Below are 27718 nucleotides of genomic sequence, written 5' to 3' on the forward strand. Positions count from 1 at the left end.
GTTAGGTGAAGATGGACAGACAAAGAGATTTAGCACTGGAGTTTTACCACAAAGGCCCTCTGTCTAATTTTTAAAATGTGTTTCTTTTAGATCACAGCCCAAATTAAATTCTTGTACGAGGAACTTGGACTTGACAGCACCAGTGTTTTTGAGAATCTTAAGAAGTACCTAAAATTCTGAAATGCTGCATTCCAGGGGAATTGGAAACACACTGAAATATTTCATAGTCTTATTTCCAATTGGGTAAGCAAAAGTGAGATTTTTTTTTAAGTTAGTAATTTTTTAAAATTTGCTTCTCCATCCAAATTTTGTCTAGTGTACATCTCACTTGCTTATACTGTTCTCTCCATTGGTGCACATGCCCCTTAACCTAAGAAAGTAGTTTTCAAACCATAGGTTTTCAAACCATGTCCCTCAGAAGGACATGGACTTGGGGGTGAAGGAAGGATTGGTGACAGCACAACTCTCCCCCCGCTCCTTCAGAACAGCTTTGTTTTTGTCTGTTCTATTTTCTTTGAAAAGTTTACAAATCAAGGTCCTGCCTCTTTGCTAGTGAACGTTTTTAGACACTTCAGCATTAAGTCATCCTCCAGTTGCTATGCCCGTATTTTATGAAAAAAGATAACATTCTTCACATTAGAATTCACCAGATCTTTCTAACAATCTGGAGTCCTAAGGTGTTCCGATCATCTCTTATATTAATGCTAGCTCAGTAAAGTTAACAAGTTCTACAAGTGATAATTTTATTATTTTTTAAAAACATTGGGGAACCTTTTTAAAGCCGTTACATTCAAGCTGTATTTACCCAGCAGCATGCTGTACGTGAAGTTACTGGAAATGCTTATATAGAACAGGATGCCAGTGTCTTCATCTCTTTCATAAAGGTGCCTAACACAAGCTGTGCAGTATGTTTAATACACTGGAATAGCATGCCTGATTGGAAACAAAACATCTGTCTCTGAAAGCTGTTTGTTGATGAAGGAGGTTTTTCGTGTTGTATTCAAGGATGAGGCCTTCTCCTTTGTCCAGTAAAGTGGCATACGTATCAACTTCACTGCCTTTGTTGGTAGGATTGGTACTTAACCTTTTCCTCACTCTTGTGGGAATACTGGAAATCATTTCCTTTAGATTGACCGTTGTCGAGTCTCCAAAATTCAGAACCACGAGAAAGACTCTGTCGATGCCATCCAGCTCTCTTGTGTACACGACAGAGTGGCTGTCATTCCTCAAATAGCAAAACCAGCCCCTGCTGAGGAGCAGGTCATTGGCATGAAGCAAACTTAATTCTTGATATAACTTCAGTGCTGATCTGGACTGAGTCTTTTGGACCTATTATAAAAAAAAGATTAACATAAATGTTTGATTCTAAGAGTTGTTGGGTTTTTTTTTTTTTTTTAATATATTTCTAGTATCAACTAGGATCTTATTTCCCAAAAAAATTTGCCTCAGTTTTGCCCCTTAAAATGACTACCAAATTGTAAGTATTGACAGGTAGATAAGAATAGTTTATTTACTGTTGAGAGAGACTGCAAATGCAGGGAGTCATTGTTTGCTCAGTCCTCTGCTCCATCTTGGCCAGAGATGATGAGGGACCAGAATTGACTCCACTTTAGGAATTCCAAAGCGAATGTCCATGTCTAAGTTAACTAAGTTAAACACTAAGTTAAACTAAGTGTTTAATGTGCCTAAATACTATGCTACACTGTAACTGGCAGAAAAGCAGCCACTGTGGCCATGGACTCTCAGGGCCTCTCTGTTCTCTTTTGTAGAAATGTGGGTTGCTTTAACTTCAGCAGACATATGTTCCTTGCATGGTGAACAGAAAGTTGCAAAAAAGGATGCAAAGCAAAATGCTGCCTAAAGGGAAAGTTAAAGATCGTACTTCTTTAATGTGTGTCCATTAAGGAAGATTGGGCTTTATTTCACAGCTATATAAAACATACACAATTTAATGTTGTGTTTTCCTTTAACATTTCAGGCACCTTCTCCTGTTATTATGTTAAAATGTCATTTTAAAATGACAGGATAATATTGTATTGGATGGATATACCATACTTAACCATCTCTCTCATTTCAGCTTTCTAATATTTTCTCATTTTTAGTGCCTCCCCCATATCTGGGTTATTTATTTAGGATAGAAAGACAATTACTGTGTCAAAGAGTATGGACACTTGATACATAATGCCAAATTAGTCTTCATAAGAGCTGTTGCCAAGTCAGTGGTAGTGTCCATTTCCTTGGACTCTGTTGACTGCGGTGGTGGTGGCTGTTGTTGCGGTTATCGTTGTTGTTTGGGGGCAGGTGCCTAATGTGTGGTCTTCGGTGAACATCTGAATATTTGAAAAAAATGTTTATTCTCTGTTATCAGGTACAAAGGTATTTATGGTACATGTATATGGTATATATATATGACTTGTCAAATTACTATTAACATTTTCTATAGCTTTAGATAATGCATGGAAAAGCATAGTTCAGTGCCACTCACAAAGAAGTGCCCAGTAAGTGTTAACTATTATTTGTGTCTATTTCCTGAAAGTATGTTGACGTGTCTCTCTGTAATTGTGGATTTGTCAGTTTCTCTTGGCATTTCTCATAGTACTTGTTTTATAAACTTTGGAGCTATTGTTAGATGCATAGATTCATGACTTGTAGTGGAATGTTCTTTTATCAGTTTTTGAAAATTGCATTTCTCTCATAACGCTTTTCATATTGAATTCTATTTTGTCTGCTATTAAATATTTCCACACCCACTTTTTGTAACTGTATTTTTCTAATAGGAAATGCATGCACACAGTATACAATAAGGTTTTTCTTAACACCGTCCTCTAGCTTTTCACTTCCTCTCTCAGAAATGGACACTATTACTGTTTATGTATGATACATTTTATGCCTATGCAAACATATGTAGGTATACTTTTCATTATACAAATAGTGGCATGATACCATTATGGACACCATTTCTTATTTAGTACATGTTAGAGATGTCTCATAATATCAGTGCATTCTTTTTAAAAGCTGCATACTAGTCCCATTGTATAAATTATATAAATTAACTATAACTGATTCAACTGACTTTCTGCTGATAAGATACTTAAATCATATCCAGAGTCATCTGCTATTAAAAACAATGCTGTGGTAGAGCTCTTGAATATTTATCATTTTCCACATATGCAGGTATTCCCAGAATGAAATTACTAGGGCAAAAGGTTATATGCATTTTTTTATTTGATAGCTATAGCCAGGTGGCAATCTTTAATTTTTTAATATTTTGTTTTAGCTATGTCTCTTCTGTTGGATTAAACTCTCAGATTAAAATAACGAGACAAAATCTGACATAAGAGAGTTTTTATCTTTTAACAGGTGAATTTAATTTATATTTGTGATTACCATATGTTCAGACATAATCCTACAGCCCTTTTTTAGCTTTTTTTTTTTTTTTTTAAAGATTTTATTTATTTACTTGACAGAGAAAGACACAGTGAGAGAGGGAACACAAACGGGGAGTGGGAGAGGGAGAAGCAGACTCCCTGCCGAGCAGGGAGCCTGATGCGGGACTCGATCCTGGGACTCCAGGATCATGACCTGAGCCGAAGGCAGTTGTTTAACCAACTGAGCCACCCAGGCGCCCCCTTTTTTAGCTTTTATTTATAATTGTACTATTGTTTTCATCAAACTGATTTGATGTAATATTTTTCCTTCTAATGTTCTCTGAAAATTACACCCTTAAAATTGTAATGCCCATTTTAAAATATACTTTTCTTGACATTTGGAGCAATGCTGTCCAACAGAACTTCCTGCAGTGTTCAGTATCTGTGCTGTCTAAATAGTCTTAGTGGTGAATGGCTAAGAGGCAGCTCAAATCCAGAGTGACTCTGTTGCCATGCCCTGAAAAGACAGTGCTTTAGCCTGCTCGCTCACATGTTCTCTCTCTCCTGCCACTTTCCATATAGAAGTCAATCACCAGAATACCTCCTTTACCTTCTTTCACATTGTGTATCAAAAATAAAATGTAAAAAAAAAGACATGACATATAAAATACAGTAAGGAAAAGAATTTAAGGATATTTTTTAAGTAATCTCTACACCCAGTGTGGGGCTTGAACTTAAAATCTTGAAATCAGGAGTCACATGCTCTACTGACTGAGCCAGCCAGCACCCCACATCATGTCTTTCTTTTAGATTCATTTATTGTTTTCTTTGCGTTGCCGATTATTCTTTCAGAAAGTGGCTATATATGGAAAAATTGGGGTCCTTGCTTTTCTAGGACTATATTCTTTTTTTTTTTTTTTTAAGATTTTATTTATTCATTTGAGACACAGAGATAGAGAGAGAGCATGAGCAGTGGGAGAGGGAGAGGCAGACTCCCGGCTGAGCCAGGAGCCCGATGTGGGGCTCGATCCCAGGACCCTGGGATCATGACCTGAGCTGAAGGCAGACGCTTAACCATCTGAGCCACCCAGGCGCCCCACTAGGTCTATATTCTTGAATGCTAATTGGAATGGATATAGGATTATAGGTTTAGAATCAAGTTTCCATCACAGCTTTAAAGATTCAAGTTCTAATGTGTTCTAGGATCCACTTGAGAAGCCAGTGCAACTCTCAATCCTTTGCTTAGGCAATCTATTTTGGAGTTTGGTTTTGGTTTCTGCCTTTAGATAAGTATCTCTGAGTTTTCTTTATTTCTTGGATTATATGTTTCCCTCTAGTTTCTGTTCTCTTATAGAAATACCAAAATTGAAGGGGCGCCTGGGTGGCTCAGTTGGTTAAGCGACTGCCTTCGGCTCAGGTCATGATCCTGGAGTCCCGAGATCGAGTCCCGCATCGGGCTCCCTGCTCGGCAGGGAATCTGCTTCTCCCTCTGACCCTCCTCCCTCTCATGCTCTCTGTCTCTCATTCTCTCTCGCAAATAAATAAAATCTTTAAAAAAAAAAAAAAAAAAAACCAAAATTTTTCTCTTTACACTATTATTTGCCTTTTTACAGTGCATTCTGGGGGGAGCCTCTGGATCCGTTTTCTGGCACACTAACTAGAATTTCTGTTTCAGTGTTTCACCATGTTCTACATTTCTAAAATACCTAATCACTTTCTTTTTTAAGATATTTGTCAGAGAACATGCATGAGCAGGGGGAGCGGCAGGCAGAGGGAGAAGCAGGCTCTCCACTGAGCAAGGAGCCCTAAGTGAGACTCAATCCCAGGACCCTGGGATCATGACCTGAGCCAAAGGCAGATGCTCAACCAACTGGCGCCCCACTCACTTTTTTAAAAGAATCAAGAGTCTTGACTCCATAAAACAATATACCAATGATGAAGTCTTATATTTGCTGTATCTCCTCTACTTTCTACAGTGTTAAAAGTGGTGTCCCTCATCTTCTTAATTTTTCTCAAATATGGTGTGATTCTTGGTGATCCATTTACTTTTGCATTGTGATACTCCTTGTCTTCAGTTGCCTACCTCTAGTAATTATGGGAAGCTTAATTTTACTTCTTTTAGAGATTACCTAAATTCTTACCTATCTCTAGGGCTTTTATGGATGTATTTTATTAAATAGTGGTGCCTGACTTTTTGTAACGTTTGTTACAATTCAGCATGCCTCCAGACATTACTCATGATCATTTGAAAGGCTTGGTTAATGCTATAGAAAATACTTTTAATTTGCTTTTGCATTTTTCCATCTTTTGACATACATTTTTATGTAGGATTTCTTATGTATTGGACTCAGATTGGCCTATGGGAACATTTTGGACATAACAAAAATCAAGAGATGTATTAAACCTAAAACACAAATGTTAAAATACATGTTTTTGTTTTCAAGGACCTATGAATATATAAAACTAATACTATCCCAAAAGCCTCTGTGGAGTTTGGAGCAGGGAGTTGTAAGAACAGGAGGGTTTGCAAGAAGCTCAAAACAGAATAACCTGGGGAGACTGTACTTACTGTGGCGAGCATTGAGTATTGTACAGAACTGTCAAATCAATACATTGTACACCTGAAACTAATACAACATTGTATATCAACTATACTTTGGTAATTTTTTATTAAATATCTTGTTTTCAAAATAGTAGATTGGGGTAAGGGGAAATTTTTGCCTCTCAGGGAATGCCAGTAATTTCTCTTCTCCTGAGGTAGTTTAGATCATGTTTTCCAGTGACATTTTCACTGGTACATGATTCCACCTGGAACCATTTTATATTGTTCTGGTCTAAGGAAATATACTTAGTACTTTGCCAAATTGAGCAAACAAACTTTCTAAACAGGAATGCACAGATTCCAGCAATTCCAGCTGAATTTGGCAAATTTGATCACCTGAGAACAGAAAATAGTATAGACAAAAGCCAAAGGGTGTGTTTTTCCAGAACAGCTACTTTTAGGAATTACTCATGTCTTGGTTTCTCCAGGTGAATAGCCTTGATGGGTCTCCTTCTTTCCTTCCTTTTGAGGACAGGAAAGGAAGACAGGTAGCTGGGCTTGTTGAAAGACCCCCATAATATTTCCTTAAGAGCTCAAAGCTCTTAGGGACACCTGGGTGGCTCAGTTGGTTAAGCGTCTGCCTTCAGCTACGGTCGTGATCTCAGGACCCTGGGATCGAGCCCTACATCGGGCTCCCTGCTCGATGAGGAGTCTGCTGCTCCCCCTGCTCCCCCCTGCTCATGTTCACTCTCTCTCTCTGTCTGAAATAAATAAAATCTTAAAAAAAAACCCTCAAAGCTCTTAAAGTCATTCCAGTGAATAGTTTTATATTCTATACGATATTTCACATGGTGCACCTCTGTACCAGTTTGTATTTTCACAAAAACATGATTTAACTGATGCTCTCTTTCATAGACTTATCCGAGAGCATCAGTTAAAGTTTTGGGTACCCTTGGGGTGACTTGTATGTTGTCAGCACGGAAACTCATTCCCTGTTTCTGGAATCAGTATAACATTTTCATTGATACTTACATCAACATTCACAGTATGGTAATCTGAATTTGTGGGTAACCAGGTGAGACTGGCTTCAGAAAATCCAGCATTTGAACTATTGTCCCACTGCATTGGTGACTTTGAGAGGAGGGTATTCTGTGCCAAAAGAAAACAGTGGTGTATTTAGTAAAAGAAATGTCATCTGGCCATGATTTACTTCATAATTATTTAATTCCCTGTATTTCTTAGTTAACACGTGTATTCATTAGCATTCATAATGAAAAGGCTTCACACTTTCGATTGGAAAATAGTGACATCTTGAGTTTCAGTAAACTATAGTAACTGGACTTTGGTACATGCTTGGAATCTGTTGCTGCTTTTCCCTAAAAATGAGTAATGTAGGATTTCAAGATGTACCATCACCAGTTCATTCCATGGTACAGTGATGGTGAGTTCAAGTATGCAGCATGTACAAGTAAGCCTAAATTCTATCTTCTTAAAATCCAGCCTGGTTATTGCACATGAATGCACACACACAAGTTTAGGAAATGCACACCAAATATTAGGGAAATTGGATCTCCTTCACTGAAAGCTAACCATACAAATTATTACAGGTTCACCCAACAACACAATTTTGGTATCCATAGCCTCAAACAAAAAATCAGGTCTGGGGCTGTGCATTTACATTTGTCAAGATGAAAGGAAGAATCTTTTTGCTGTGTTCAAATGAAATCTAGCACTACAGACAAGCACTATAATTAATGTTCCAGACTCAAAACACAGGTTCTCAAATTCTAGTGTGCCTAAGAATCAGCTGGAAAATACCTTTAAGATGTAGATTTCTGGGCTCTACAATTCACTTGTGTGGCTTGGAAACATTTTAAGCTCCCAAGCAAGAGAGCTAATAGTAAGAAGGAAAGCAGAGTAGTAATTTTCAGCAGTAGAATAGTTACATTATGTTAACTTACAACATCATAGCTTTCGTTGAGATTTGTGACTAAAATATTTCTCATTCCTATTTCTTCCCCATAGTAAGTTATGGGAGTTCCAGGGAGTGTGAAAACAAGCATGTTCATGATGTTGACATATTCTTCCCCAAAACGAGAAGTCAGCCGGGCAGTGTCCGGTCCACCGATCTGAAAGGCAGATACTTTAAGAACACAGCTCAATATACAGTTTTCTGGAAGATTTACCCTATTCCACAAAATGTTCATCGGGTAGAAAAAGTTTGTTGTGGGTACCTTGGTATCAGCAGACCTGAATTTGAGTCCCAACCCTGCTACTTACTGTGTAACTGACCAATTTACTGTCTTGGCCATTATGATTAACAAAATGGTGGTAACAAGTTACTTCACAGTGATACCGCAAATATGATAAAATTTATGAGGGTGCATATTAATATTTTCATACATTTGGATAAGAATATGGACAAGAAGGGGCGCCTGGGTGGCTCAGTCGTTAAGCGTCTGCCTTCGGCTCAGGTCATGATCCCAGGGTCCTGGGATCGAGTCCCACATCGGGCTCCCTGCTCGGCAGGAAGCCTGCTTCTCGCTCTCCCACTCCCCCTGCTTGTGTTCCTGCTCTCGCTATCTCTCTCTCTGTCAAATAAATAAATAAAATCTTTAAAAAAAAAAAAAAATATGGACAAGAAAGGAAACTAAAATGTTTCCCCCATAGCACAAGGAGGGAACCAGGTGGAAAGGGCAGAGGCAGGAGAGATTTCTGAGATGTGTGTGTGTCTTTTGAACTAACTATTCAGAACAAATTTTAAAGATAAATCAGCTTTTATAGAGAAATGTACAGAGTCCAAGAGGAAATTTTCTAAAGTGTTTTCTATTTTTAAATTTGGTATTTCTATGTTAAATGCTCTAATTACATATTATAATAGTACATATTATTTAGTCCTTACAACAACATAGCTTTTGTTAAGATATACCACATATACTACAACTCAATCTCATGTGCATATGCTGAGCATGGCATTTTACTATTTATTATTATAAAGTGTTACAGGAGGGGCGCCTGGGTGGCTCAGTCGTTAAGCGTCTGCCTTCGGCTCAAGTCATGATCCCAGGGTCCTGGGATCGAGCCCTGCATCAGGCTCCCTGCTCAGCGGGAAGCCTGCTTCTCCCTCTCTCACTCCCCCTGCTTGTGTTCCCTCTCTCGCTGTGCTCTCTCTATCAAATAAATAAAATCTTAAAAAAAAAAAAAAGTGTTACGGGGTGGGGGGAAGGCAGGGGGGAGCCTGGGAGGGGCACCTGGCTGGCTCACTCAAGAGCATGCAACTTTGGTCTTGGGGTCATGAGTTTGAGCTGCACGTTGGATGTAAAGATTACTTAAATAAACTTTATTTTAAAAAGGGCACCTGGGTGGTTCAGGTCATGATCCCGGGGTCCTGGGATCGAGCCCCACATTGGGCTCCCTGCTCAGTGGGGGGCCTGCTTCTCCCGCTCCCATTCCCCCTGCTTGTGTTCCCTCTCTGGCTGTCTCTCTCTAAATAAAATCTTAAAAATAAAAAAAAAATTTTTAGAAAGTACTTTCACCACCTACATTACATCTTATTGCCCTCCTCCATTGTCAGGTATTTATCTCCATTTTGCAAATGATGAAACAAGCTCTCTGAGAAACTACATCACTTATTCAAGGCAGGGTATGATGCAAAACCAGCCTCTAAGAACTTGGGTGGAAGGGCGCCTGGGTGGTTAAGTCATTAAGCGTCTGCCATGGGCTCAGGTCATGATCCCGGGGTCCTGGGATTGAGCCCCCCCACATCGGGCACCCTGCCCAGCGGGAAGCCTGCTTCCTCTCCCACTCCCCCTGCTTGTGTTCCCTCTCTGTCTCTGTCAAATAAATAAAAAATTGGGGTGGAGGTTGAGAATAAGAATATGGTTGGGCTTGCTTTTTTTTTCTTTAGATTTACTAAAACTGTCTTTACAATTATCTTTTTATAGACCATTATAAACTATTTTTCTATTTTTATGACCAGAAAAGTCAGCCTTTATGGTTTCTCAAACTTTCTTAGAGCACTTTCCTTTTCAGAAGTGAAATCAAGAAATATTTCCACAGGTAGTTACAGCAGTGGACAGAAATCCCAGTCACCTAGGATATTGGAGACTCCCAGTATATGAAAAAACAAGTGCTAAAACTCCATTATAAAATTCTGTAATACAGGGAGCACTTGTGAATGGTAGAGGAAGGACCTCCAAAATCTCTACCATAAAAGCAAGGAGAATGCTGGCAAAAACTAAAAATCCACTGTTTCAGAACTCTGGAAACTAGCTAAAGGCTTTCAACAACCCAAGAAGTATTTATTCAAGGAAAACAGCAAGCTTTGTGTCATTTTAACATGGCCTTCAACTCATGCCCCTCAGATCCAGGATAGCCTTGAAAACAGTCTGAGAACTCCGTAGCTGTGAAAACCAGGAGCCACTGGAGGGGCAGAGGAAGTTTAGAGTTCACCAAAAGCTCAATTTGGAGAACTGTCACTATTTGACTTTCTAGCACTCACTTTTAGTTGGATTTTTTTCTTTATCAGAGAAATGCCCTATCCCCAAGGTATATTTGCCAGGTAACAATCAGCAATTGTTTAACATCACACCTGCCCAAGGTGGTGTTACCAACTAGGGCTGCGCAGAGACTGACCAAAAATCTTAAAAGCTTGGGGGAGGAGGTGACCATACTGGCCTTTGAGAGTCTGACAGATTCTTGGAATCTAGAACATTGTGCAGATGCCCTGGGAAGACTTGAGAAGGCTCTAATCTCTCACCTCTAGCTAACCTTGAAACTCTGTGCAAGCAGGAAATGAAGACTAAGGTAGAACTACAAACTGCCTGTTGGGGTTGAAAGCATGTGTACACACACTTCAGCAAAGGCTGGGAGAATAAGTGGTTCAAGCGTTTTAGGAATCTTTTCCAATCATTAACTCACCAAGTGGCCACACCCAACAAAGAACACAGATTTTACAAAATTAATTCAAGAAAGTCACTGAAGAAATAAATAGCAACAACCAACACTGGGGAGGAGGAGAGAATGGGATTTCCTACGTTACTACATTATTTAAAATACCCAGTTTTCGGTAACAAAAAGGAACGCAAGACATGCAAAGAAACGGGAATGGGGTTGGGGGGGGTGGTGGAGAAAAAGCAGTCAGTAGAAAGTGTGGTTGAAGAAACCCAAACATTGGACTAGTGGACAAAGATTTAAATCAACTACTAACGTTCAAAGAACTAAAACTACAGAATTTAAAGTGTGAGGACATTGTCTCATCAAATAGATACTATGAATAAAAAGAATATGAAGAAGAACCAGAAAGAAATTTCAGAGTTAAAAAACGATCACTGAAAGGAAAAGTTCACTAGACAGGCTTGACAGATTTGAACTGGCAGAGAAATCAGCAAATTTGAAGACTGAGCAATCGAGATTAGTCTGAGAACCAGAAGGAAAAGAATGAAGAAAAATAACAAAAACCTGGTCAGAAGCTGGGACAAACAGACATGGCTCACTGAATAATCGCTGATTAAGGGAAAGCACACCAGCACCAGATGTGCTGACCCAGGCATGAGGACTTACCATCCAGTTAGGCCATTTTCCTTCTGGCATGTTTTCCATCCAGGATGTGATAACCTCAAACACACTGTTCCCAGAAAGAGTGTTTAGCTTACTGAGATAATTGTTGAAGGGAAAATCTGCTTCTTGAATAAAAGGCAGCCCATAGTACATCATGGTCCCGTCAATGCTCTCTCCATAGGCTTCAGTCCCCATGAACCTGGAAGAATTGGCAAGGTGCGGTGTCCTCAGGGCCTGTTAGAAGACTGGGAAGCATTCTGCAGCTGCTTCAGTCTGCTTGACTATTAACCATATCTGGTTGGGCTCACCAGGAAAAGCATAATTGAGCCAGATGGCCAAAGTAATAGCATGTTGGGTCACCTGGACGATTTCTCATCTCTCATGGACAATAAACCCAAGGACTAGCCTAATACTAGGCTGTGTCTAAGAGTTAAGGAACAGTCAGTATTCTCTTCTTCCTAAATCTGATTAAAGCTCAGTAACTTCCATGAAGACTTTATTATTCTCGTCACTCCACTTAGAATCTACAGTGTATGCATATCATGTGAGGGGGTTTTCCCCAGAACCCTCTTGTATAGGAATCCCTGTAAAGTCTCACTTTATTATTGGGGTACACTCTAGGGGTGCCAGGCTGGCTCAGTTGGTAGAGCACGTGATTCTTGATCTCCGGGTCATGAGTCCAAGGCCCCCGTTGGGTTTTAAGTAGAGATTACTTAAAAGCAAACACTGTCAGGGAAAGACACATTAGCCTGAATGACCCACATCAATGCTGGCTTTACGTTGTCTCAGGTAAGTGCATAGTAGCTGGAGCCCAGGTGTTTGTTCCAGTCCCATCCCTGCCATAACTACCCGTGTGACCGCTGCCTTTGTGTTCAGAGTCTCCACTTCCTCATCTATAGAATGAGGATAGCAATCAGAGGACCTACTTTGAAGGAGGAGAAATTTCTTTAAATATTTCTGTTAATGCTATTGGGTGATCAATATACACATAGTAAGAGATTTACTTATTGAGTGTTTTATTATGTGTCAGTCCCTGTTTTAATTAAGTGCTTCATCTACATTATCTCATGCAGTTTCACAAAACCCTGATAGGGGTGTCGCTGTCACCTTTTAACTGATGAGAAAATGGGACTTGTGTCCATGAACCGGTCCAAGATCACACAGCTGTTACACAGAACTCTGCCTTAGGTCCATCTGATTCCAAAGCTGTGTTAGCAAACCATTGTGATCTACTAGCAGCTTAGCTGAAACATTTGGATTCATACTGTATACTGGACACTTAACAGACCAAATAGTAATAAAAATAGAGTAGTTAATGGCTAAGATTTAGATTATATACTACCTTTTAAGGGATTTTCATAAAATTCCTGTGAAGTAAGTACTGTGATGGGCATTATTTTACAAAAGAAACTGAAAATCAGCAAAGTTAAGCAATATGAAAGAATATACTAGGCCCTGGCATAACCAAATTATACTACATCGTAGTCATGGAGGTTTGTTAAATAGCTTGATCCTCTTGAGAATGCCTGGCTATGAAGGATTAACTACAGGTCACACCCTACGCCTTTGAAGAACAGAAGTGTGCCCTGCGGTTACCTGTATCTCCCAGGCTCCCTGCTGTATTGGTCCATTGTCCGCCGGAAGCTCCGGACAATGTCATGCATTCCCACCTGCGTGGTGGTGAAGTCATGGTAGAGCTCCCAGTAATGTGTGACTGTGTCCTTTGGAGACAGAAAAGCATGGTTGCCATCATTTTGCATGTCAGATGTCCATAGCTGGCCTTATGCCAATATAGACTGTCTCTTCAAAGGGCTCAAGCCAAGGCATACTCAAAGATGATCCTAGGATTTTCAATGCTCACTGGGTTTTATGGCTGGAGAATAACATTCCTGACTATTATTAACTGTAAATCTAGTAAACTTTGCTGAATATCTCAACATTAATTACAAGTGTATTTAACAGAATCCTCCTCCCAAACATTTAATTCTCCTAACTGCTGCACTTAAAAGCAAACTTGCAGAGCTCAATGTTACACCTATACTTGATCTACTCACAAAATTGCCATCCAAAGTGTAATAGTAAGAATAAAAAGCTAGAAGGGGTAAAGAACAACCATTTTGCCAGGGTTTCAGTAATTTTTCCTGATATTTATTCTGTGCCTTCCTAGGGTTACAGTAATCTAGAATCCAAAGTTAAAAGATTCTATCTAACACAAGCCAAGGTTGTAAGTACTGGGTTGGAACATGGACAGACTAGACAGTGTAAACCTGCATTGCCATCCATTCAGTGGACCCCTTTTTAATAAGTGAACTTGCTTGCTAGATCAAGAAAAGTTTTTGGAATCTTAGGTCTCTTCCTGAAATCACTTTTTCTTTAGGTTTTTTTTTTGGATACCACACAAAACCTATTGTTCTCATCATTTGTCATAACTGGAAACATACGCCTCTCTTACAACATCTCATCATAATTAGCAAGGTTACTTTGAGATTTCTTCCCCAAGGATAAGTGCTTCTCTTTGGGACTAATACATCACTCCTCACCCCCCTTCATTTTTCCTACTGGAAATAATGTGCTTTACTAACCACCCCGCCAAAAAATAGCCTTTGTTTCATGACACGGTCTTGTAATTAGTCCATGCATTGCCAACTTTCTTTAGTTAATTGCTTTGGTTTAATGAGATTAATAAGTACCCATAAATCTGTTACTCAGGACAAAAGCTAGACACTTTTAACAATTTCATTTTACTTTATAAAAAGGGCATCATGCTATATATAATTGTTTTAGGGTTTTTTCACTAAACATACAGCTAAGATTCACCCATATTGTGTATCACTGTTATTCATTTATTTTGACTGATACATAATATTCCATTGTGTAAATATACAAATCTACTATTTTGAAACCCATTTTAGGACTCCTGTCTATTTAGCCATTGAACATAGAGTGTCTGTAGAGTGATGGTCAACCGGAAGAGCACAGTGGCGTCCTGAATACTGCTTCTCATGTGTGACGTGGGGGGAAAGGTGAGAACCACTGGTGTGGAACCACAAAGAGGCAAGACTGTAGAGAGGTAGACAGGATGACATTTTCAGAAAGGGGGGAAAAATAGTGCTTAAAAACTTTACCGGTATTTGAGTCTTATTCACTTGGGCTTCATCTCTCAGATGCTCTGCTTCTAGAAGGAATTTAACAGCATCGAAACTAAAGCCATCAACACCCTTTGTGAGCCAGAACCGTATAATTTCCTAAAAACAAAGAAGCAAAATCCTTTGGTTACATTATCATCATAATGTTTAATAAAAGTGTGTGTCTGTAATGACTTCCCATCATAAAATGGCCGTCTCCACATACAAAACAAGCACAGCACTCACATAGTGTATTTTTATCTGTTAGGTATAGCAGTGTCTTAAAATAACTCTCCGTAACTGCATTAATGGACTCCCATACTTCCTCAAATTTGAATTCAGAATGTTATATTTGTAATTGATGTTATGAGCACATTTGCAAAACTTAGAGAGTCACTGGAAAGGAATGAAACCACAATGAAAGGACTCAGGAGAAACTGAAACATACCTTCCCCCCATGCCCAGTTCCTTAAAGGTCAGTCCAAACAAAATAGCTAAGCATCAGGTCGTGAGGGGTTCTTCCACCAGACTGGGAGGTTCTAGGAGGAAAGACTGCAGCTTTCATTTCTGTTTCCCTTGCCTCCAACATAGCATCGGGTCCTTAGTGAAAGTACATATCAAGCCCGAGTAAGTCCAACATGTTCTGATACTGTTAACAACACTAAAAGTACACGTCCCCTGGCTTCAGGGCATCTACAGAACAGTTGGGGACACATGAGACAGGAGAGAGTTACCTAATAATGCAAGGTGGGGTGTATGTAGCTCAACATCATGAAAGGAGATTCCTTTGCAGGGTGTTGGAGCTCCAAGAAGAAGAAATTTAACATGGGCAGACACACCCGGAGAAAGAAGAGCTACAGTTCTACCTTGACCAGTGGGAGTTTATCAGGGAGTGAGATTACAAAGAACACTCTGGACTGTTTGTAGGACAGGATGGCCTAGCTCAGAGGCAGAGACTGACTTGGCCTGTATTGGGGCAGGTGGGAGGACCAAGTGGCCTTGGAGAGCAAAGGGCTTAGGTCTCAGCTCCCCACCACTCCCAGCTAGTCCTACTCCAGCACCAACTACAAGCTACCCTTCTGCAAAGGGACAGTGGCTCTCCCCACGTTCCTCAGCTCATCCCTTGCCAAATGGAAGGTTTTACAGGAATGTACTTACCACATTAGAACAAACAGTCCATAATTCAAAGTACTAGAATTAAGTAGCTAATTTATGGAGGGAAACAGCCATAGCTCCCAAAGGAAGACTATCCCCAAAATCACATGTTTCCTTTGAAGTGTTTCTTTTATTTACATGTGAACATAGGGTCTCTAGAGTGCTGCAATTCAAGGGTCTCAAGAGTTTCTACAGACTACGGGCAAGGGTTAATACTGCTGAGGTCAAGTCCCTCTAAGGTGACATTTTTGAATAACAGCTTGAAAAGTGTTCTCACATCTAAGAACAGACTGCTTACAATCTTAGCATGGACACAACTGAACCAAATAACGTTAAGCTGGCTCTGCCCACACAAAACCCACAAATTTGTTCTTACTAGCATCTTACTCTTACACCTTACTCTTATGAATACATTCATTCAATAAGTATTTGTGTTCCAACTATGGGCTAAGCCCTATAACCATAAGCAAAATACTACAGACCTGGCCCTAGGTCTCCTGAATTTATGTAGAATCCCCAAGTAGACATCAAATAGTAATGCAAAAACATTTAAATCACAGCCAGATAAAGCTTTAAAGGAGAGGAACATGGTAGTACAAAAAGGTGAAATAGCAGGATTTACTCTAGAGGTCAGCACAGCTGGATGGCAGGAAGTGAGGGCAGGCCATCAGTTAGAGGTTGAGAGAGAAATCAACAGATATTAAGGTACCCTGCAGAACAGTCTCTGGCTCCAGAGGTCAGCTCAGCATTAAGCTAACCAAGCTTTAAGCTTCAGGACCCCTCACTTACCCAGGCCCCTTCCTACCTACCTTCTTTCTCCATTCTAAATAAACACTCTAATTTTACACTATTTTAAGAAGGCCCCAAATTCTCACAAGCTTCTAACCCCCACACAACCCGGGTCCACCCCCAGGTGGCGCTAGACTTGAGGGAACACTGGAGGTGGACAGGGTGGGGGCAGGACACAAATAGCTGTAATCCACCCAAGCCACCTCTGACAAAAATGTGGGGAAACATTAAATGCCATGCCGTTATAAACATTAAGCTTTGGAGCACCGATTTCCTAGGGGGGAAAAATGTGCTTTCTTCGTGGGGTTCTTATTCCTTTTGGAAATAGCCTTGCTAACTGTTGACCCAGCCATAAAAAATAAGAAATGTGTATCCCAGGAAATGTTTCTGGCCCCGGCAGGGGTTTTTACTTTAGTAAGAGATACTACCATTGTTTAAAGAGACAAAACAGTAAAAGCTGGATGGTTATTTTTGAGAGTCATTGTAAATGACAAATAATCCAAAATTTGCTCTTGAAAAAATATTTGCTTTGTGCTATTTATTCTCCCAACTAGATGAGAAAGGGGAGCTCCAGATCTTAATCGTTAACCCTCTCTTTACTCCAGTTAAGCCCTCCCAGGGTGCCGGGTGCAGAAATGGGCGCAGAGCCTAGTTCTGCCAGGTCTGGGTGACCCACCAAGGCGCCATGGGACTCTTGGGACAGTACATTGTGTCCCCGATTCAGGTATAACTCCCATGACATCACAGAGTCCTGGTTTTTCTACCGGGCACCTTTCCATTCTTTTCTCCTTAACTCACTGCTCTGAGTAAAAAAAGGAATCAATTAAACACTACTAATATCCAAATTCACAAAGCTTGAGGCAAACCTTTCCTTGTGAGATGACTGAAGTTACTGGGCCCATTTACCTAAAAAGCTTAGTGTGGGAAATAGAAAAGCTTTGCTCTTACATGTGGTGATCTATAAGACATCATCTTGAAAGTGACATAAACCCTGAGGCGTCCATCTCAAGGAGGAAGGAGAAAGTGTAGGATATTTTAGAAATACAGAGAGAAAACTATATCCTGTTTATAAGCAAAGGAAAGAAAACGGACCCTACTGCTGTTCAGAAATCTTGGTAAAATTGTTGGCTAACTCCCCCAGGAGCAGGGCGTGGAGGAAGGATCATGAGCTCAGGATTCTGACCCGTCCGGATACCGTCCCATCTCCCCACTGCCCATCCAGCTGCCTGACCTCACTAACCCACCTTGCGGAGTTTCTGTGAGGACTAAAGGCATTACAGCTAGAGTCCATTCACACGTGGGTCCTGATATTACCTGATCTCTCTGCGATGTTTGACAGTGCTGACCAAACTTGTCTTCCAGAAAAACGCATATCCCTTAGCTCCCAGAGACTTGCTCCTCGTTTGCCACTTTTCTCTGTCTACTCTGCAGTCCTTTAAATATTAGCACTCTTTGGGGCTCTTACACTCCCTGTTCATTTCATTTCACAACAGTATTTACTCATTTATCACTACATGTATTGATTATTTAACAAGTATTCAAATAACAACACAGTGACTTATATGCCTTATAGAGGTTAAAACACTTACTCCTGGGTCACCTGGGTGGCTCAGTCAGTTAAGTGTCTGCCTTCAGCTCAGGTCATGATTTTGGGGTCCTGAGGTCGAGCCCCGGGTCAGGCTCCTCACTCAGCAGGGAGTCTGCTTGTCTCTCTCCTTCTGTCCCAACCCCCGCTCATGCTCTCTCTCTAATAAATAAATAAAATCTTTAAAATCAACCCTACAACGTGTGTGCCCTTACTGTCCCTATTTTACCAATGAGGGATCTGAGGCACAGGGAGAAGAAGTACCTTGATCAAGGTCATAGAGTTAGTAAGTAGCGGTGTCAGAATTGGTACTGTCTGGCACCCTTACCCATTTGCTCTGCTTTCTCCTCCAAACCTGCCCCACCCCTTCTCCAAAGTCATTGGCTTCCAAACTGCAAACGGAAAATGATTTCCCTGAAACCTTGTAAAGCCAAATCCTCACCACAGTCTTGCCTCGTCCCCCTGTAGTCTCATCGAGCTAGCTCCCTCTCCATATACCATGTCCCAGCTATATGGGACAACTCCGAGCACCACCAGTGCGCCATGATCCATGCCTTCCCTCTGCTTGAAACCCTCTGACCCAAGCCTCTTCGCTTGGCTCAGTCCTACTTACCCATTAGGTATCATTACATCCCTGCTCTCTCCCACTCATGTCTAGGTTAGCTGCCTGCCCTGTGTACTCCTACCTCCTACGATCACGCCCACTCAGTACACTTTACTGTAATTGTCTATTTCATTGTCTACCTCCCCCCTTGGGATATAAGCCCCAAGATGGCTACAACATGTGTCTAGCTTACCAACCACCATACCCCTGGCATGGGGTCAATACCTAATACATACTGTTTAATGAATTAAGGATTTATATTAAAGTGCCTGGCATATATGAGATGCAATAAATGGCACAGTGATTATCATCAAGCACAGAGCTGGTTTATTAAGCAGGTAGTGAGTCAATTTTATTATGGATAGAGCTGCCAACACTGTGCTCAGTAGGAGCAGAGTTGACATTTACAGCCTGGATTCCATCTTAAGCCACGAGGTTGAGGGGTGGTGGGGGGGGCAACTGGGCTCCCTGTCCCCAGCTGCTATGAACAAACTAACTCCCCAGGATCCCACACTCCAGGGCTCAACATTTCCACATGGCGGGATCAGGGTCACACGGACACAGTTCCGGCAGAAGGCTGGGCTATCTGGAGTCTTTTTCCTGCTAACCCAATTGGTCACTTCTCTTCTCTGGACTTCAGTTCCTTCATTTGTCAAATAAGGGATTTGAGGGCAAGTAAAAACCAAAGTGATTACAAAATACTATACAAACGTAAGCCCCCACCTTCTCCAAGAAGGCTTCTAGAATTCTCTAGGTAAACACATTCAAGCCCTGAGAGATTCAGGGCAGAGCCAACTCCCCTGAAGGCCACTGCAAGGGGGAGTACAGAGAGGAGGGTGCTCTGTGCTGTGTGTCCCCTGCATTCCAGCCTCCCACTGTGCAGATAATCTGAAATCTGATGGGAGCCAGGAGCAAGAAGTCTCCATGAGTACAAACTGGTATGCAAGCAGGAGTCATTCCAAATGCCTCCCCCACCACAAACTCTCTGGGTTGCAAATTATTAACCTGCTTAGCTCTCCTGCAGGGATAAGAGCTAGTGGGGGGTAGAAGGGTGTTGGAAAGTCCCCTTCATGCAAAAAGCCTTTTCAGGAGCAAAGAGCCTTCCCTTACAGCTTCTCGGCCCTTCTTATTTAACTTCTTTTTTTTTTTTTCTTTTTTTAAAGATTTTATTTATTTATTTGACAGAGAGAGACACAGCAAGAGAGGGAACACAAGCAGGGGGAGTGGGAGAGGGAGAAGCAGGCTTCCCGTGGAGCAGGGAGCCCGATGCGGGGCTCGATCCCAGGACCCTGGGACCATGACCTGAGCCAAAGGCAGATGCTTAACGACCGAGCCACCCAGGCGCCCCTTCTTATTTACTTCTAATAACAAATCTATACCAGCCTTGCCAAAATGTCCAACCTTCAACTGGAGGCACTAATGATTCATCCCAGGAGGAAACTCATCCTGTTGAAACTAGTAAATAAGGCTCCTGTTCACACACTCCAGAACAGGTGGATTAGTCAAAATAATAATTAGTGTATTGGCTGGCACATTTTGCCAAAATTTATCACTCTCGTCTGAACATCTCCAGACAATCCATCACTGTCGCCACAAGGAGCCTGGAGAAATCCACTGGCTGATAAACCAACTGGATTATACGCACATTTATGAATTTCCAACTGAACCCCCTTGAAAAGACTGTGTAGGAAGGGACGCCTGGGTGGCTCAGTTGGTTAAGCGGCTGCCTTCGGCTCAGGTCATGATCCTGGAGTCCCTGGATCGAGTCCCGCATCGGGCTCCCTGCTCGGCAGGGAGTCTGCTTCTCCCTCTGGCCCTCCCCCCTTCTCATGTGCTCTCTCTCATTCTCTCTCTCTCAAATAAATAAATAAAATCTTTAAAAAAAAAAAAAAGAAGTGGTCTTGTGGGTAAGAGCGTGGACTCTGGGTTTGAATCCTGCTGTCACTCTGCAGGGGGGTGGCTTTCCCCCTTTAAGCCTCAGCTTCCTTCTCTGTAAAATGGTCCTGCTATCTCCTAAGTTAGGTGTGGTCTGAGCATTAAATGAGATGATCTGGGTAGAGCATTTGGCACAAAGTTAATGCCCAAGAAGTGTGTGAGGGCAGGTCAGGGGGGAGGTGCAGGTCAGGGTGTGTAAATGATCTTTGGTGAGGGAGAAAAGAGTCCACACTCCACCAAAGACATTTAAAACCAACCCCTAGTTAGTAACTGTGTCTATCACCCTCCACCACTCCCCAACCCCAATGAGACAAGGTTGCCCTGACAAGGTGCCTACTTCTAGAACAGATCCCAAAGCAATTCATCTAAATTCTGAGAAACATCAAACATGTATAGTAAAAACAGCCTTAAAACTAAGGAGTCTACAGGAATATATTTAACAAAAGACATGCAAGACTTGTACCCTGAAAACTACAATACAGTGTTGAAAGAAACCAAAGACCTAAACAAGTGGCAAGACATCCTGTGGTCCTGGATCAAAAGACAATATTGTTAAAGTAGCAATACTCCCCCAAACTGATGCCCAGATTCAGTGCAATCCCTACTCAAATCCCAGCAGCAGGCTTCTTTGCAGAAATTGACAAGCTGGTCCTAAAATTCATAAATGTATATGATCCAATAACTCCACTACTGGATATTTACCCAAAATGAAAGCACTATCAAAAAGATACATGCATCCCTATGTTTATTGCAGGATTATTCACAACAGCCAAGATATGAGAGCAGCCCAAGTGTCTATCGATAGATGAATCCATAAAGATGTGGTGTCCACACACAGACACACACACACACACACACACACACACACTGGAATATTACTCAGCCATAAAAAAGAATGTGATCTTGCCATTTGCATGGTATGGATGGACCTAGCAGGTATTATGCTAAGTGAAATAGACAGAGAAAGACAAATACCATCTAATTTCACTTAGATGTGGAATTAAGAAACAAAACAAATAAACAGAAAACAGACTCTTAAATACAGAAAACAAACTGGTGGTTTCCAGAGGGGAGGTGGATGCGGAGATGGGTGAAATAGATAAAGGGGACTAAGGGGCACAAACTTCCAGTTACAAAACAAGTCACAGAGATGAAAAGTGCAGCACGGGGAATACAGTCGTTGTATTCGGATAACATTGTATGGTGACAGATGGTGACTACATTTATTGTGGGGAGCACTGAGTAATGTACAGAACCGTCAGGTCACTATGTTGTATACCTGAAATGAATATAATATTGTATGTCAACAAATAATAATAATATTTGATCACCAAAAGAAATAAAGAAAGAAATGTAAGTATCCAAAATAGCCAAACCATCTTGAAGGAGAATAAAGTTCTGGGACTCACACTTCCCAATTTCAAAACTTCCTATAAAGCTACACTAATCCAGACACTGTGGTGTTGGCACAAGAACAGACTTACAGATCAATAGAGCAAAACTGAGTCTAGAAACAAACCCTGACATTTATGGCCAACTGATTTTCAAAAGGGTTCCAAGACAGATCAATGGGGAAAGAATAATCTTTTTTTTTTTTCTAAAAAGATTTTATTTATTTATTTATTTATTTTACAGGTAGGGGGGTGGGAGGAGGGGACAGAGGGAGAGGAGAAAGAGAATCCTCAAGCAGATTCCTCGCTGAGTGCGAAGCCTGCCACAGGGCTCCATCCTAGGACGCTGAGATCATGACCTGAACCGAAATCAAGAATTAGATGCTAAACCAACTGAGCCATCCAGGCGCCCCTATTCTTTTTTAAGATTTTATTTATTTGAAAGAGAGAGAGAACGTAAGCACAAGCCCCAGAAAAAAACAAGAGTCGACACTCAACTGACTGTGCCACCCAGGCGCCCCAGTAATAATCTTTTTAGAACACACATAACTGGGGCGCCTGGGTGGCTCAGTCGTTAAGCGTCTGCCTTCGGCTCAGGTCATGATCCCAGGGTCCTGGGCTCGAGCCCCCCATAGGGCTCCCTGCTCAGCAGGAAGCCTGCTTCTCCCTCTCCCACTCCCCCTGCTTGTGCTCCCTCTCTTGCTGTCTCTGTCAAATAAATAAAATCTTTAAAAATAAAATCTTTAAAAATAAATAAATAAAATAAAATAAAACACACATAACTGGGGCGCCTGGGTGGCTCAGTCGAGTAAGCGTCTGCCTTCGGCTCAGGTTATGATCTCAGGGTCCAGGGATCAAGACCCTCGTCAGGGTCCCTGCTCCGTGGGGGGTCTGCTTCTCCCTCTGCCCCTCCTCCCACTCATTCTCTCAATTTCAGTCTCTCTGACACATAAATAAATAAAATCTTTAAAAAAAAAACCCCACACATAATTGGATAGCCACATGCCAAAGAATTAAGTTGGACCTCCTCACACCATTATATATAAAAGGTAATAAAAAATGGATCAGAAACCTAAAATGTAAAAGTTACCACTATAAAACTCAGAGAAGAAAACATAGAAGAAAATCTTCAGGACCTTGGGTTAGGCAATGGTTTTCAAATGACACTAAAAGCACAAACAACAAAGGAAAAACATAAATTGGACAACAGTTTAAAACTTGTGCTTTAAGGGACGCCGTTGGAAAGTAAACAGAATGGGAGAAAGTTGCAAGTCATGTATCCATGTATCCAACTCACAACCAACAATAAAAAAAGAGATAACACAGTTTTTAAATGGGCAAAGGATCCAAACAGACATTTCTCCAGCAAAGATATAAAAAAATAAACTATGGGGGCGCCTGGGTCCTGGGATGGAGTCCTGCATCGGGCTCCTTGCTCAGCGGGGAGTCTGCTTCTCCCTCTCCCTTCATCCTTCCCCCACGCCCGTGCTCATTCTCTCCCTCCCTCTCTCTCTCTAATAAATAAATAAAATCCTTAAAAAATGTAAAAAATAAAAATAAATAAAAATAAACTATAAAAGCACATGCAAAGATGCTCAACATCATCAGCCATCAGAGAACTCCACACCCATTAGGATGATGGTACTCAAAAACACAGACAATAGCAAATGTTGCTGAGGACGTAGGGAAGTCGGAACCCTCACCCATTGCCAGCAGGAATGGAAAATGGTGCAGCTGATTTGGAAAACTGTTCCTCAAACTGTTAAATATAGATTATAAATATAGATACATTATCATAGGCATATAGGTAGATCTTGTATGATTTTGTTTATATGGAATGTCCTGAACAGGCATATCCACAGAGACAGCGAGATTAGCGGATGCCCCCATGGGGGGCGGGGGGGCGGTGCATGGAGAGTGTTTACTAACGGGTATGGGGCTTCCTTTTGGGTGAAGAAAATGTGAAATCAGCAGTGATGGTTGCACAACCCTGTGAAGATACTAAAACTACTGAATTATACACCTGAAAGGGGTGAATTTTATGGTTATGTGAATTATACCTCAAGAGAGGTATTCTTTTATTTTTTTTTAAAGATTTTATTTATTTATTTGACAGAGAGAGACACAGCGGGAGAGGGAACACAAGCAGGGGGGAGCGGCAGGCAGAGGGAGAGGGAGAAGCAGGCTTCCCACCGAGCAGGGAGCCCCACACAGGACTCGATCCCAGGACCCTGGGGCCATGACCTGAGCCGAAGGCAGACAGTTAACCGACTGGGCCACCCAGGCGCCCAAGAGAGATATTATTTTAAAACAAAACAAGAACAAACCTAAGGGCTGTGGGTGCCCTTGATGACTCCGAGGTGGCAGTCCTACATCCTTCACCTTTGGCTGACACGGCTCTCTGTTCTGTTCAGGTCCCCTCCGTCCCTCCTACCTCAGAGCACTACCCCACTAACCTAAATCCCCCCCCCACCCCGCCTTCTGTTGCCATAGCAGCAACCACAAGCTGACGTTTACCACAATTCCGTGTAGGGTATTGTTGGAGCTACCACAGAGTGAGCGCCGGCGGGAAATGTGCCGCGAGGGGCCACGGAGGGATCTTCAGCAGCTCAGCATGTAACCCCTGTGGGATCAGCCCCCCCCCCCAACCTTTGGGATCTCAGCCCCTAACTCTCCCTCACGTCACTCCAGTGCCCGCGTAGGCTTGCCAGATAAAACACAGGACACCCAGCTAAGTTTTCATGTCAGATGAGCAACGAGTAACGTTTTAGTAGAAGGAGGTCCCAAATAGCACACTGGTCACTGTTTATCTGAAATTAGAATTGCATTGGTGTCTTGCTTTTTATCGGCTTATCTGGCAACCATCCACACCAGCCTCCTCCAGGCCGTTTCTGAAACACACGAAGCACCCTCTCACCTCAAGATCTTTGCATTGGCTCTTCCTTCTGCCTGAAATTCTCTTCCCCCAAATCTCCACAGGGCTTCCCCTCAAACTTCAGGCCTTTGTCCAAACAGGACCTCAACATGGGGATGTCTCCAAACCAACTTCTGCCTGGCACTCTGATGTTCCTTCCCCTTAGGAACCACCCGACCTGTTATATATTTAGTTGTTAATTGTCTGCCTTCCCCTCAGTTTACAGGAAACTCCTTGAGGGCACGGCTTCTTTCATCCACTGCTGCATTGCTTAGAACAGGACCTGGCACAGAGCAGACAGTAAGTGAATATTTACTGAATGAATACGGAAGTGCTATGCATGGGTTATCTCCTCTAATCTCCCAAAGAGCCCATGAGACAAACACTGCCATCAGCCATGTTTCATAGATGAGGGATCGGAGACACAGAAAAGCTAAATACCTCACCCAGGGGCCCACCGTAGCCAGCAATGGGGCTGGGGCTGGATGTAGGTTCAGACCCCAGAGCCCACACTCTGGCCCCCCTCACTATACTGGCTCATTGTCACAGACAGAGGGGAAGCTCGGAGCAAAGGTACCAGGTATTTCTGCCTCCATCCCCTGTCACTTGTTGTGGGTGAGAGGGAAGGAACCACCATGTTTGAGGGTCTGTATTTGCATCAGCCTCCATAATCCCGGAGTCCACAGTACTTGGTTTTGCCTGAACACTTATTGTTCAACATCAAGAGTATCAAATAACCACTTAAACACCCATGCAACGGAGAAGTCTGTGCGGGTATCTGTACTCACTTTTATTTCTTCTTGAACATCAAGATTGTGGAAATTTAAATCAGGTTGTTCTCTCAAAAACTGGTGGAAATAACACTGGTTTCGTACTTCGTCAAAGTGCCAACTGGAGTTTCCATATACACTTAACTAGCAAACAGAAAATAGCAAATCACTTACTTAGCATTCATATAATGGCACTGCCCACAAAGAAACGATCATTGCTGTCCCTGGCGCTGTGCAAGCTGAATGCACAAATCCTTAGACTCTTCCTTCTAGGGAGAGCACTAGATAAATTAATTCCTTAAAATGTCACCTGCTGGCCTAATGCCACACAAATGTGGTTGGGACATGTTTGTAGAGTAGAAGCTGTTCATAAAAACCACAATGGTAAACCGACACTCTCAAATGCAGAACAAGGCCAAGTTAAAGAGCAGACATTTCTAACATACTTTCTTGAACCTTCTATCCAGGCTCTGGACTCCTGTTCGTGAAGTGATACAAATGGTCAATTGGGGAGAAAGACATATTCCATTGGTCTTGGAGTTTGAATCTCCACAGAGTGAATATTTAAACCCTATCCTCAGAAAATTATTAGAATCCTTCACTTAAAAACCCTACTAGCCCTCAGGAATAAAATAAATCTAGCAACTTCAAGTGTTGGTACCCAGCAGCATTTGACACAGGTGCTGATTTCCTCTTTCGAGGAGTGCTCCCGTCTATGACTCTAGAGCGTGACTCTCCCAGCGGACTCTCCTACATCTCTTGCTCCTTCTCAGTCAACTTGGTTCCCTCAGTGTGACAGTTCCCCAGGGCTCTAGCTTGGGCTTTTGTTCATTTCATGTTAAAGAGAACATCTGGGCAACACTTAAAAATTAAGGGGATTTTGCATAAATCTTTTTCTTTTTAATGGGAAGACCCCATCACGCCAGGTCCACATCACCATGGCAGCAAGTGGCTGAAGCTAAGTCGTAGCTGCTGCCTTTTAAGGAGACACAGCCTCACCAGCACGCCACCAGCATGGTCCACCCTGACACGAACCAGGATACTCACGGTATCTATGACCGAGAAAAGATAGGGATCCAGAATACAAAAAGAACTCCACCAATCAATTTCAAAGGCACAAACAATCGAAAAGAAAACTGAGGAAAGAAACCGTGAACAGGTGTTTTGCAGAAACGGAAGCTCAAGTGAATAAATGTATGAAGAAATGTTCAACATCATTAGTAATTAAATAAATCTTCACTAATAACTAGATAAATGTAAAATTAAGACCTCAGTGTGATATTTATGTTCTCACTGTGAACTTTATGTTCTCTTGGTAAAAATTACAAAGTGTGGGGCGCTTGGGTGGCTCAGTTGGTTAAGCGACTGCCTTCAGCTCAGGTCATGATCCCGGAGTCCCGGGATCGAGTCCCGCATCGGGTTCCCAGCTCAGTGGGGAGTCTGCTTCTCCCTCTGACCTTCTCCCCCCTCATGCTGTTTCTCTCGCGCGCGCTCTCTAATACATAAATAAATAAAATCTTTAAAAAAAAAAAATTACAAAGTGTGGCAGTACCAGTAAATGAAAGGGCGTATGTATTTTTTATACTACTGAAGGGGTATATCAACTGGTACGACCACTCTGACAAGCAGTTTGGTATTATCTTGCAGAGCAGACCATGCAGTGTCATGCACCCAGCAATTTCACTGCTAGGCATTTGCCTTCTAGAAGCTCTTGTACCTGCACCCCCAGAAAAATAGATTAATGAGAATGTTTACCATGGCATCATTAGTAATAGTAAAAATATATATAAAATAAACCCCTAGAGACAGCCCAACTGCCATCAACAGAGGAGTGCATAAGTAAATCATAGCACATGCACCCAGTGAAATAGTACATAACAGTGAAAATGTATAAACCACACCTACTGGAACCTACAAAAATGAGTGTTTTTTTTAAAGATTTTATTTATTTATCTGACAGAGAGAAAGAGCACAAGCAGGG

At 41.8% G+C, this 27718-nt stretch overlaps 2 protein-coding genes across 6 annotated transcripts in view; one reads left to right on the forward strand and one right to left on the reverse strand.

Moving 5' to 3' along the window:
• The window catches only part of PREPL (prolyl endopeptidase like), a 57649-nt gene extending 54899 nt beyond the window's left edge, over positions 1–2750 (forward strand). For 4 of the 5 annotated variants that reach the window (XM_035001649.1, XM_035001648.1, XM_035001650.1 and 1 more), the window contains one exon: positions 91–2750. In XM_035001649.1, coding sequence (XP_034857540.1) covers positions 91–180 — 90 coding nt within the window. In that variant the 3' untranslated portion in view covers positions 181–2750. The remainder of the gene's footprint in view (positions 1–90) is intronic. The other variant, XR_004678605.1, reaches the window with a different exon arrangement.
• Positions 863–27718, reverse strand: part of SLC3A1 (solute carrier family 3 member 1) — a 46133-nt gene continuing 19277 nt past the window's right edge. Inside the window, exons 5-11 of the mRNA XM_035001657.1 lie at positions 25756–25881; positions 14595–14714; positions 13066–13190; positions 11473–11668; positions 7872–8039; positions 6943–7059; positions 863–1329 (exon numbers count right to left, since the gene is read on the reverse strand). Coding sequence (XP_034857548.1) covers positions 889–1329; positions 6943–7059; positions 7872–8039; positions 11473–11668; positions 13066–13190; positions 14595–14714; positions 25756–25881 — 1293 coding nt within the window. The 3' untranslated portion in view covers positions 863–888. The remainder of the gene's footprint in view (positions 1330–6942; positions 7060–7871; positions 8040–11472; positions 11669–13065; positions 13191–14594; positions 14715–25755; positions 25882–27718) is intronic.

The sequence above is a fragment of the Mirounga leonina genome, unplaced genomic scaffold, assembly GCF_011800145.1.
Source record: "Mirounga leonina isolate KUSES-001 unplaced genomic scaffold, KU_Mleo_1.0 Mir_125, whole genome shotgun sequence".
In the NCBI taxonomy this organism is placed as follows: domain Eukaryota; kingdom Metazoa; phylum Chordata; class Mammalia; order Carnivora; family Phocidae; genus Mirounga; species Mirounga leonina.